Source organism: Caloenas nicobarica, chromosome 30 (assembly GCF_036013445.1).
Source record: "Caloenas nicobarica isolate bCalNic1 chromosome 30, bCalNic1.hap1, whole genome shotgun sequence".
Lineage (NCBI taxonomy): Eukaryota > Metazoa > Chordata > Aves > Columbiformes > Columbidae > Caloenas > Caloenas nicobarica.
The window spans coordinates 2,624,824-2,637,548 of NC_088274.1; the positions used below are offsets into that span (position 1 = coordinate 2,624,824).

At 54.1% G+C, this 12,725-nt stretch overlaps 2 protein-coding genes across 2 annotated transcripts; both read right to left on the reverse strand.

Annotated features, from left to right (window-relative positions):
• Positions 1-1,990: 1,990 nt before the first annotated feature.
• LOC135999864 (olfactory receptor 14J1-like) lies at positions 1,991-2,779 on the reverse strand (the record flags this gene model as incomplete). The annotated part of the gene is made up of 1 exon (XM_065653437.1): positions 1,991-2,779. A coding segment is annotated over one exon (789 nt), but the record flags the coding sequence as incomplete, so codon positions are not given.
• A 3,994-nt stretch (positions 2,780-6,773) lies between these two features.
• Positions 6,774-11,899, reverse strand: LOC135999865 (ubiquitin carboxyl-terminal hydrolase 42-like). Its single transcript, XM_065653438.1, has 13 exons — positions 11,773-11,899; positions 11,113-11,313; positions 10,636-10,746; positions 10,458-10,560; positions 10,244-10,311; positions 10,013-10,083; positions 9,376-9,458; positions 9,027-9,138; positions 8,567-8,707; positions 8,248-8,348; positions 7,901-7,997; positions 7,148-7,570; positions 6,774-6,851 (listed from the first exon to the last, which is right to left on the reverse strand). Exons 1-13 carry the CDS (start codon positions 11,897-11,899, stop codon positions 6,774-6,776), a joined length of 1,716 nt encoding a protein of 571 aa, XP_065509510.1.
• Positions 11,900-12,725: the final 826 nt, after the last annotated feature.

The window sequence follows — 12,725 nt, forward strand, 5'->3', positions numbered from 1 at the left end:
CTCATGAGAGCACAATCCCGCATCATGAAAAGGGTGACGTAGCAGACAGCAGCACTTGCAATGTGCCTGTCCAAGGCAGCTGAGATGAATCACACTGGGCCAGTGGGGTTTGTTCCTGGAGTGAAACACAGAAATCACAGAATCACAGAATGTCAGGGATTGGAAGGGACCTCAAAAGATCATCTAGTCCAATCCTCTCGCTGGAGCAGGAACACCCAGATGAGCTTACACAGGAGTGTGTCCAGGCGGGTTTTGAATGTCTCCAGAGAAGGAGACTCCACAACCTCCCTGGGCAGCCTGTTCCAGTGTTCTGTTACCCTCATTGAGAAGAAGTTTCTTCTCAAATTTAAGTGGAACCTCTTGTTTTCCAGCTTGAACCCATTACCCCTTGTCTTACTGTTGGTTGTCACTGAGAAGAGCCTGGCTCCATCCTCGTGACACCCACCCTTTATATATTTATAAATATTAATGAGGTCACCCCTCAGTCTCCTCTTCTCCAAGCTAAAGAGACCCAGCTCCCTCAGCCTTTCCTCATAAGGGAGATGCTCCACTCCCTTAATCATCTTTGTGGCCCTGCGCTGGACTCTCTCCAGCAGTTCCCTGTCCTTCTTGAACTGAGGGGCCCAGAACTGGACACAATATTCCAGATGAGGTCTCACCAGGGCAGAGTAGAGGGGAAGGAGAACCTCTCTCGACCTACTAACCACCCCCCTTCTAATACACCCCAGGTACCATTGGCCTTCTTGGCCGCAAGGGCACAGTGCTGGCTCATGGTCATCCTGCTGTCCACCAGGACCCCCAGGTCCCTTTCCCCACACTGCTCTCTAATAGGTCATTCCCCATCCTATACTGGAACCTGGGGTTGTTCCTGGCCAGATGTAAGACTCTACATTTTCCCTTGTTATATTTCATTAAATTTTTCCCTGCCCAACTCTCCAGCCTGTCCAGGTCTCGCTGGATGGCAGCACAGCCTTCTGGCATGTCAGCCACTCCTCCCAGCTTGGTGTCATCAGCAAACTTGCTGATAGTACACTCAATTCCCTCATCCAAGTCATTGATTAATATATTGAATAACACTGGTTCCATAATACTGCTCACGTACATGATGTGCATGCTCACATCTCCTCTGTACAATGCAAACATGGACTGCTGATCTGCTCATTCAGGAACAAATTCTCCAAGCTGGTGTGACAGCCCAGGGCTGGAAATAGTGGCTGTGAGGGCCAGTCCATGACAATTGCCCTGGGGCAGCTTCCTCAGGGTGTCCAGTGCACACGGGCACAGCCCAGACCCTGCTCTGCTGGTCCTGCAGGTCTCTGGCAGGAGGCCTGGCTGTGAGAGGACACTGCTGAAAGCCCCAAACCTGCAGGCCTACAGTTTTTAGCTTTTTAAATCTGTCAGTCACTGTAATGGGAATGTTCTTGAGAGAAACTTTGTAGGAAGACATAAACCTTCAGGCCCTGCCCTGAGGAGATCACTTTGCCATCTGGAAAGGCTGTTCTGAGGCCAGCTCTGTCACAGCAGTGCCCATTGCCTGTCCCTGCCTGCGCTCACAGGACTCACACACAGCAGGACGGTGACCAGGCTGCCAGAGCACTCAGGCCTTGCAGCAACACAAGGGGTGAGAAGGAGAGTGTGGGAGTGGAACGAGAACAGCCCTGGAAGGCCAAGCACTGGTGCTCCCTGGCAGGGCTGACAGGCTGGACTCTTTTCCCCTCCACCCATGCACAGGAAATGTCCCTGCAGCTCATAATAGGCCTTGGAGGGAGAATCTCAGAGAAAAAATTCAATGCAGAGCCCTTTATTTTGTGTAAATATTCAGAGAACATGGGTCCATATTTATAGAGCCAGTGGTTTGAAAAGGAAAAGCAGAGAATGAATTAGAAAGGAGATGACAAAAACATAATGACTGATTAAAAAATAAACACCACCAACACATACACACACACAAGACTGGGCCTGTAATGAGTTACATTAGAACTGTTATCTGTTAAAGAGAAGATGACGCGTAGTTTATTCTTTTTGAAAAGCATCCCGCCATTAGTTTCCACAGAGCACCCTTGAGCTCCTGGTTCCTCATGCTGTAGATGAGGGGGTTCACTGCTGGAGGCACCAAAGAGTACAGAACAGACACCACCAGATCCAGTGATGGGGAGGAGATGGAGGGGGACTTCAGGTGGGCAAATATGGCAGTGCTGACAAACAGGGAGACCACGGCCAGGTGAGGGAGGCACGTGGAAAAGGCTTTGTGCCGTCCCTGCTCAGAGGGGATCCTCAGCACGGCCCTGAAGATCTGCACATAGGACAGCACGATGAACACAAAACACATAAAAACTAGAAAGCCACTAACAACAATAAGCCCAAGTTCCCTGATGTAGGCATCCGAGCAGGAGAGCTTGAGGATCTGGGGGATTTCAGAGAAGAACTGGTCCAGGGCATTGCCCTTGCACAGTGGCAGTGAAAATGTATTGGCCGTGTGCAGCAGAGCAGTGAGAAACCCAGTGGCCCAGGCAGCTGCTGCCATGTGGACACAAGCTCTGCTGCCCAGGAGGGTCCCGTAGTGCAGGGGTTTGCAGATGGCAACGTAGCGGTCATAGGACATGATGGTGAGGACGGAATATTCTGCTGTGATCAAAAAGGAAAAGAAAAAAACCTGCGCAGCACATCCCATATAGGAGATGTCCCTGCTGTCCTGCAGAGAACTGGCCATGGATTTGGGGACAGTGATGGAGATGGAGCCCAGGTCGAGGAGGGCGAGGTTAAGCAGGAAGAAGTACATGGGGTTGTGGAGGTGCTGGTCACAGGCTATGGTGGTGATGATGAGGCCGTTGCCCAGGAGGGCAGCCAGGTAGATGCCCAGGAAGAGCCAGAAGTGCAAGAGCTGCAGCTCCCGTGTGTCTGAAAATGCCAGGAGGAGGAACTGGGTGATGGAGCTGCTGTTGGACATTTGCTGCCTCTGCTGAAGGCCTGTCCAAAGAAGAAAAGACAGTGACAGCTTCAATGAGACATCACTGAACAAAAAAACCATGTCATTTCTCATAGAAAATCCCTTCCCTGAAAGAGCAATGATTCCGCTCATTCTCCACACTACCAGCTGAATGACATGGTTCATCACAGCTTAAAATGTAGCTTCAGCATCTAATTTGCACGAGGATGCTTCTGGGACAGGACTCCCAGTGTTGGTGTCTGAACAAAAACTGACCCACATCCCCACCCCAACCCTAGAGAGTAAGAGCACCAGGACAGGTGGAGAAACAGGGAAGAACACGGCAGTGCTCCTGAACAAATAAAGCAAGGACAGAAAGGCAGACGGGCATGCCAGGAAGCCTTCTCCCTACCCAGCTGTGCTCACTGCCACTCACATGATGTCACAGTAGGGCAAGTGCTTTTAGCACCTTTTTTGTGTACCACCTTCTAGGAACCCTTCACCTGCAGGTCCAGCTGCTGAGGTGGTGACTCATGCCCTGGACCCCATGGCTTTGGGGCAGAGGCGCTGCTGGGGAGGAGAGGAGAGCAGGGGGTTGCACTGGGAAATGTGTCTGCACTGCAGGGGATGGCAGGGGGTGTTCCTGAATCCCCTCCCCAGCATTTCTGGTCCCAGCTCCCTCTCCCTGCCCATGTCTCTGCTGCCTGGAGCTGTCCCTGCTGGGAGCTGTTTCTCTGTCCCTGGGTCTGCTCCCTGTCACTGCTCATAGAGTCAAACTCTCCTGCTGTGTGCTCAGCTCTGTCCTGCTCACACCTCCTGGCCCCGGGCACTGCCCAGGGGCAGCTCTGTGTGTGCAGGCACTCAGGAGCAGCTCAGACAAGTCCTAATGAGAACTGGGGCCTCAGTTGCCTTCTCCAGGGCAGAGAAATAAATCCCCATCTCCCACTGCCCACCCAGCAAATCAAGAGTGGAAAAAATCAAAGCACAGTATCTGGAAAAAGGCTGCCTCAATGTTCTTCGCAAGGACCCTCTGCAAGTGTCCCAGAGTGAGCTGGAGCTGTGCGCTGTCTCCTCTCAACAGCAGAAGGACCCTGCCCTGCCGGGGGTCACTCCTTCCCCCCACGGCTTCTCCCCTCAGTGTTGTTGGGATCTCCCCGGACAGGCTGAGCGCTGACCCTGGCAGGCGGCAGAGTCCCTGCCCCGGCACAGCCCTGGGGTGCAGGGACCCTGCTCTGCAGGACAGCCCTGGGCACCCCTGGGTGCTCCCCAGCTTCACACCCTGCAGCTGGGAGAAGGCAGCTGTCGTGCCCTGTCCATGCAGGGAATCCTTGCTGAGGAGCAGATCCTTCTCCTCCACACCAGCCATGGGATGTGCCAGCTCTGGGAGATAATTGCAGGATCCTCATCTGCACTGTCCTGCACCCAGAGACTTACAGTGTTAAGGACTGTGAAGATTTCTCCTCCAGTGATCTCTCAGCCGTCTCACTACCCCAGACTGTGTTTCCCCTCTCTGTGCCTGGCTCCGGTCCCCTCGGTGCTGCAGGCAGAGCCCTCAGCCCTGCTGCGCTTTGCAGAGGAGCTGCTCCTGGGCAGAGCTGTCTCTCTGCAGCGCTGCCGCTTGCCATGAGCTCCCTCTGTCCCAGGAGCCCAGCCCAGCTCAGCAGCACAGGAGCAGCCCATGATATCCCTTTCTCTGGCCCCTCTGGGCTCCCCTGTGGTGTTCCTGGATCTCCGGGGGAACGTCCCATGAAACGCTGTGAAGTAATCAATGATGTTTCTTCCCTCAACACTACAGAGACACTTCTTTCCTGCAAAAGCATTGTTCACATTAGAAAAGAATTTGGGTGTGAGAAACATTTTTTCTTGTCCCATCATTAGACAGGACACCGGGAAGATCATAGCAACGGATGTAATTTTTCCAGGCTGGGGGAAAGAATATCTTTAGTTGAAGGAATTTAGGCATTTTATTCTGGTTTTATACTCCTAGGTCTAGAGAGACATTCAGCAATCTTGGGCCATGTCATGTCTGTGCTCTGAAGCAAAGCCTTTGCACCCATGGGCTCTTGGACACTTGGTACCAGGTTTCCTTGGAGCAGGTCAGAGCTGGGCTGGTGCCACAGCTGGGGTGGTTCAGCCCAGATGTGAGGCAATGTCCTCAGCCAGGGACCTGACTGGCTGAGCTGGAGCTGTCAGTGTTGCAGACAGAGCTGTGACACGGATGGAATAAACTGCCAAGGCAGGGTGGCAGAAGTTAGTTCATCTGGTCTTCCAGGACAGCAGCCTCCAAGCACAGCAACAGTCCAGATCAAAACTTGGTCTAGCTCTGTAAGGCAATTCAAGGGCCCCATAATGAGCTGTTACTACTTCAGGAACAGTTCAAGGAGAAACAAAGACACCGTGTGGCCACGGATGAATTTAATCAGGGAAAGAATTGAGAATTTCTGTGTCGTCTTGTCCTCCCTCCTCACCAGCAAGTTCTCCCAGGGTGTTCCAACCCGAGCTGGGTTTGGCGCCCGTGACCCCACGTCCCAGCTGTCTGCTGTGCTTTCTGACCTCATGGACCCTCTTGTCCTGCCTCCCTTCTGCTGCTGAATCCTGTTGTAGGAAACAATCACCTTGCCAATAGAATAGGCCTGGGCAGGATCTCTCAGCAAAGCATATTTTATAAATGATTTTACAAGACCGGGTGTTCTACCCAAAAGTAGGTACACAGAACAGGGCAAAAAGCCTCCGCTTATATCCTCCCCAAATCCTGGCTGCAAATTCCCTCCCCTGCTCCCCATTGGTTGGGTACTGCAGAGTTTACAGACTACCCGACACCTGCCTCAGTTTACCTGTCTCATTCATCTAATTCTAACAACTCTCTAACCTTCTTGATTTAATTAAAATATGGATTCCTGGTTACCCTATCTTTGGTTACCCTATCACTTAGCTTAACTTTTTAAATACAGTAATCAGTTTGTATTCTGGGATTATTTTGAAGAGACTTTGTTTTACATTAAGGATTCATAGTCTGATGTCTCTCAGTCCTCCCCCAGCTGGGGTCAGGTGCCAGATCAGTTGTAAAAACAACATTCCTCCTTCAATGGCTCCTTACACCTCGACCTCCACATTGAAACAGAAGAGAGGGCAAGATGGGAACACGCAGCACACAGCTCCCAAAACCCCATCACAGAGACTTCTCAGAAAAGGGATTTCACCAATTTCCCCAAAACCCACAGAGAAGCAAACAGCCCATCAATGACACACGCAAGGCCAACAGGAATTTGTTTTAATTATGGCTTTGGCTTTTCGGCCTGCTGGTGCCCAGGGAGTGTTTCTGAGAAGCGATCCCAGCCGTGGGACACAGGTTGCAGCTCCTCCTTGAGGGGCCTGTGGGCAGGTGGGCCGGCCGGCAGAGCTGCCCCTGGCTCTGGAAGGGCTCTCTGAGCTCTTCCTGGCCAGAAGCAGCACTGGCTGCTGGTGCCCTTGGGGCAGCTTGGTCCCTGCTGGGGCAGCTGTGGTGCTTCCTGGACTCTTCCTCCTCCTCTCCAGCATCACAGGCTTCAGACGCTGTGTCCTCCCTCATCCCAGGCTGCAATCTGCCTCTGTCACCACTGGCTGTTTTTCTGATTTGTAACTCTGGGGCACTGAAGCCTTCCTGCCTCTCCTCCTCCTCCCCCTGTGTGCTGAGGGGTCACAGTCCGTGATTTCCACAAACTGGCTGCGGAGATCACAGCCCCGCCATGGGGATCTGCTCCGATCTCTCTGCCTTGGCCGGGTTTGCTCCTGAGCAGCTTTGGGTGTGGAAGGACACTGGGAGCTGCTGTTGGAGAGTCCTGGAGCCGCATCATCCCTTAGGGCTCGGTCACGCCATGGAGGACTTGTTCTCCAGCTCCTTGTCCTCCTCACTGAGCGATGCTGGTCCGTGATCTCCACAAACCGGCTGCGGAGATCACAGCCCCGCCATGGGGATCTGCTCCGATCTCTCTGCCTTGGCCGGGTTTGCTCCTGAGCAGCTCTGGGGGCAGGAACAGACTGGGAGCTGCTGCTGGAGGGCACTGGAGGTGCTGGTGCAGGCTGGGAGCTGCTGCTGGAGGGCACTGGAGGTGCTGGTGCAGACTGGGAGCTGCTGCTGGAGGGCACTGGAGGTGCTGGTGCAGACTGGGAGCTGCTGCTGGAGGGTCTTGGAGCTGCCTCATCCCTGTGAGTGCGGTCACAGCTCAGGGGACTGGTTCTCGCCCTCCTGCCATCTGAATGTTCGTAGTCCGTGGTGTCCACAACCCAGCTGCGGAGATGGTTGCCCCACTGCGGGGATCTGCTCCGGGCCCTCTCCCTGGCACCGTTCTCCTGGCAGTGGGCAGAAGGGCTGAATCCCTGCTCCTCTTTGCTGCTGAACTCTTGCGCAGTGTGGGGCACACGGTCACGGGGGTGACAGCGCAGCGGGCGCGCAGCTTTCCTTCTGGACACCAGCCTGACGCAGCCATGGAAGAAGCGACGCAAGCAGGAGCCCACGGAGGAGCTGCTGTTGATCCTGCCTGGCCAGATGGGGCACGGCCGGCCCGCAGCTGCCTCCCGGGCACCTGCCCGGCTTTGCTGGCTGCTGCTGGCTGGTGCGGAGGAGCTGCTGTCCTCTGCAGAGTCCTCCATGCCCCCCGCCATGTCCTGCAAAGAGAGCTGTGAGAAGCTCCTGCCCTTTCCTCCTGACAGGACCCACCAGTGGGGAACCCTCAGAAGCTTTGAGGGGACAACTAAGGGCCTCCCAAAGGCTCCAGGAGGCTGCAGAGGGGCCAAGGAGGACAAATGGGATGGATGCAGGTGGGATGCTGGGAGAGGGAGCCATGCTGCAACTGTGCAGAAAGCTGCTGTGTGGGAGGGAAAAGAGAGCGCTGCCAAGATCCCTGAAAGAAACCTGCTGTCCATCTGGTGCCCTGACCACCTCCCTGCAGCCACCTTAGTCCTACAGGGCAGACACTGCGGTCCCACAGAACCCACCTGCTTGCTGCCGGCTGCCCACTGACTGAGGAGGGAAAGGGCGTGTGATGGTGCCGGTGAGGAAGAAGTCATTTGTCCAACTTTCAAATCAGAGCACCTGGGGAAAAAAGAGGGATCTCTGCTGAGGGCTGTTCTTGCAGCCTCCTCTGGGTTCAGGCATTTTCTTGGAGCACTTTATATGACAGAGAGAATATGTAACTAAGACCACAAATGGGAAATTTGATTGGGCTGAACGATACAGGTGGTAATTGTCTGCTAAGACAGAAACACTCCAGAGGATCTGAAGAAAAATAGCAAAGCCAGGAAAAGGAAATGTATTCTGAACACAGCTTAAAACTTGTGATTACCTGATGTAAAACAGTAAATAGGCTTGCTGCCTGAGAACTGTGTTGATGTTGCAAGGAACCACAGATTCATCGTTCATCTGGTACCACAGTCCATCGCTGGCCTGCAGAGAAAAGTGTCGATATCTGGAGATGAACGGCACAGCTCCTCCACAAAAATACAAGCCAAAAGCTGCCGAACCAGGAGTGTTCTAAAACAAATCCGATCCAGCCCCTGAGGAAACCTTCTCCCCTCAGATCCTTGACTGCCAGAACACGGCAGGGGAAGTTGGTTTTCCCCAGGATACATTTTTCCCTTGTTCAGAAGGAAGTTGCTTTTCACCTTGATGTAGCAGAAGTAGTGTCCTGCACGGCAGCTGCCACCTCCATGCACCAGGACGGCGTATAAGGAGTAGAGGAGCGGTTCTCCGGTGGCCTGAGACATGTACGGGCGAAGATCCAGGTACTGGGGATACTCCACAACCTACGAAGAGACCAGGAGGGCTCAGCAATGATCACTTGAGGACACAGCCTTCCAAGACTAAAGGCCAGAGGTGTAGAAATGCATCATTTGGAATCACCAATGCTTGCTTTTCCCTAAAGCAAGATGTCACCTCTTGGGTGGCAGGAAACAGACCTGGGCCAAAGCAGCTCTGTGGGAGCAGAGGACACGCTTGTCTTCCCATGGGAACTGTCCCCAGAAGGGAACGTAGAAATCTCAACATGAGCTGCTTGTGACAGAACGTCTGGCTTTGGGAAACCCCCTCCAGGAAGAGAACGTTGCCCTCCAGTTGTGTACACACCTTGCTGATCTTGTCGCCGGTGAAAGCTTCAAACCTCTTCAGACACACCGTGAGAACCTTGGGTGCGTGATGGACCGTGAACCTCTTGGAGGCGGCAGTCATCTTGTCACACCTTGAAAGCACGTACAGAGCCAAGGGCTGAAACTCACCATTTTTTCCCCCAAAGGCCAGACAGCCTTTCCTGTCTCACACATCCCGATGCTATTTGAAAGCTATTCAGTACCATGAGGCCATGTTAAAAAACCTGCCTCTCATTACTGTGCCTTAACCCAATGTGAAAACATGACTTCTGCTCAATGACACCTTCACACAGCATCTAGTATTAATATGTCATCAGTAATCGTCTTACTTGCTACATTTAAAGCAGTTTTCACCATCCAGGTGCTCAGGTTTCACAAAGTCCTCCAGAGCTGCGGTGACAGATGCGGCTGCCTGGAGGAGTGAGAAGGGAGAGCCCTGAGCTCTGGGAAATGCCCTCGCCCAAACACTTAGGAGGAGTTTACACAAGACAACAGCTCGATGACGCTGAGGAGACCCACTGTGAACCCGCAAGCAGTGTCCAGAAGGAGGCAGAAAGAGGGTGTGATGCTGAACATCACCCTCATTTCCCGGGGATTCCCGGCGCTCTCCAGAGCCACCTCTTCGTGGCACCGCACAGTTCAGCTACAATGTTGTGCAGGTCACCAGTGATGGAAACAACACCCCCCATGAGCCTGGGAGCCAGACGGGTGTTGAGGGAGGGCAAGGGAAGAAGGAGGAGGGTACGTCACAGTGAAGAAAAGGTCACGGGTGCCCATCCAGCTGAAACCAGCACCGACAGGGAGACCACTGCCATGGCCTCTGCAGGAGAACACAGTCCATTCCACCTCCTGCCCACCACCAAGCTCTCTCGTGTTTGTCGGATACATTTTTAAGCCAACGGTGTGGATTCTGGAAAGCTCCAGTGGCCTTGGGACAACGTGAAGAACAATTACAAAGCCTCTTACTTTGATATCCAGAGGAACATCCAGGAAGGCCTCGTAGGAATCGGAAACCGCTTGGCAGCTCCAGCACGTGACTGGAAGGCAAATGGAAATGCTCAGCGAGAGGGGAAGTCGACAGACTGTGCCGGGCTACGCTCTTCACACCCACTGCGCCAATCACACGATCAGCTGCTATCGCGGGCAGACAGGAGGGCACAGAGGATTCCAAGGAGAGCAGTAGCTGTGGAAAAGTACCTCTGGATCTCAGAAAGCCCCCAAAGATCTGATGGACGATCGTAGTTGCTTGAGAGGAGATGTCCAAGCTGCAAACCAATGGGAAGGCAGACAGTTATCTCCTCCAAGAGTCTGGCTTTGTCTGAAAGCCCTGGGCATAGTTTTCCTTGAGGGGAGGACATCAAGGAGTCCAAAGGGCTTGGGAACGCTGGAAAGACAATTTGCTTGTGCTTACTCGCTGCTTCCGCTCAGACAAGCTCTCTGCATGGCATCCACCGTGCAGCGTAAGAACTCGTGGGCGTCCTCCTGCCTGCCATGCTCAAAATTTTCTCCTATTTCTAAGAAAAAAGAAGTTACTAGTTCTCTCCTACAAGAATGGCATAAAACATGTCACAGCAGCTGGACTGACTTACGTGTGAGACCATCAACAACAGCCCAAGGCTCGATGGCACTGGCTGAGGAATGCAGGACCTGTTTAACGTGCGCTTCCATTCTGCACATCATGCAGAAGCCTTCCTGGCCACCTGGAGAGGGAGGGAGATGGGGAGGGAGAGAGGGAAGCTCCTCAGGTTTCCAAAATATCCACAGCAATGGGAAACCTAAGAAGTTCTAAGAATTCCCCACTCCTCCCAAGGGGCCCAAGTCCCAACAAGCCCGGGACATTTTAGTGCACAGAAAACTTTCTTAAGAGGGATGCTGAACTGACAGAAGCTTTCTGTGCAATAAGCAAAAGAGATTAACTTGCAGGAATAGGGACCAAGAGCCCGGGCTAGAAAGAGGTGCCTTTCTGAAGATGAACACATCCAGGTACAACAAGCTACTTCCAGATTCTGGGAGCCCTTGGGCAGTGCCCAACAGATGTACAAGGAAAAGTTCCCCAAAGTACTGACAGGCCCGGCTGTGCTCCCCAGAGAGCAGGTGGTTGGCCAGAGGCGGGGTGTAGGTCAGGCACTGCAGGACGGAGTTGAGGAAGCACGTGTTGCCCAGGTTGTGCAGTCCCGCTCCAGCTCTCTGGCTGTGCTGCCAGCCCATGCAAATCTTCTGCGGGGGAAAGAGGATCCTCTGCGGCAGAGCCATTCCCTCAGCCACAACTGCCAAGAAAGCACATTGGAAGAGAGATGAGACCATGTTATTGCACAAAAGCATATTTAAAAGTCGAGTTCTGTACAGGAGCACCCAGGAAAACGAGCTCTATCCTCCAACACAGAAACACGGGGGGAAGCCTCATGCTGCCCTTGAAATGTCCTGGTAAAGAAACAGTTTTGGAAAATAGTCTGTTCCTCTGCTCACTTTGCTGAAAGTGCAACAAAGGCACACTCTGACCTCTGTGCCTTGGGCAACTTTCAATTCACTCGGGAGTCTTGAACTGGATCATCCCCCAGCGTGTCAGGGCTGGAGGGTGCCCAGCAGACTCCAGACAGGACGGGGAAAGCCCCCAGTGCAGCAGGTGAGGAACTCGCTTCAGACGGGCAGGAAAGGTCCCCATCCCACAGCACGGCTGCCTCCTGCCCGCCCAGCTGCCTCTTGCTGCCCGTGCCCTGGAGCAGGACCTGGGTTCTCTCTGCCCACAGAGGCTGTGCTGGGGCTGGCTCCCAGCTCGGAGCAGCCCTGGCATTCGGGCAGCATCATGACCACCACCCGTGGGACCCCCCCTGCCAGCGTGTGGGGAAACGTCATCCTGGTGTCGAGCAGGGAGCGCTCGCTGGCCCCCGCCCTGCCCAGACAATCAGGGCCCCTCACTCACCCATCTCCAGTTGCTGGGCCATGCACAGCTCCTGGGGCTCCACTGGAGATCTGCTCTCCTGGGGAGCCCTGTCCTCCTCCAGGGCCACCCTGGGGGTGCTGAGATGTTCCTCTTCCATCTTGTGGGTCCAAGCAAAGAGCTCTAGGTGGGGAAGGGGGAAGCTTTGGCCAAATGCCAGGGGTCTGCCGGGGGCAGCCGGGAAAGACTTGGGCTGCACTCGAGGAGTCTTCAGCACAAGTCTGCCGGGGGCAGAGGGGAGTCTGCCAGGGGCAGCTAGAGTTAGGATATGGCTGGACTCGATGATCTTTAGGGTCGCTTCCAACCAAAAAGATTCACTAATTCTCTGAAAGACGTGGGCTACGCGCGGGGGCTCTCGCCAGCTCCGTGCTCCTGCCCTGTCCCGTCGCCGTCCTGTCGGACAGTGCGGGCTGGGGCCACAGCTGCGCTGAGCACACGCAGGGCAGTGGGTGTCACAATGTGAGGTCACAAAGGGCCCCACTGTGACCCTGCACCTGGGCAGGGAGGGGCAGGGTGTCCCTTTGGGAAGCACAGGGTCAGCTCAGCGCTGGGCACCTGGGTGCTAAATTTGAATCCCAGTTTCTAAAAGTTCCACCACCCATTGCTCTGAGCATAGTCTCTAACAGTCTGTTGCACCGCTCCATTTTCCTGCAGGCTGGTGCATGACGGGGATGTGACAGAGCCACTCAATGCCCTACTCCTTGGCCCAAGTGTCTATGAGGATGTTCCAGAAATGAGTCC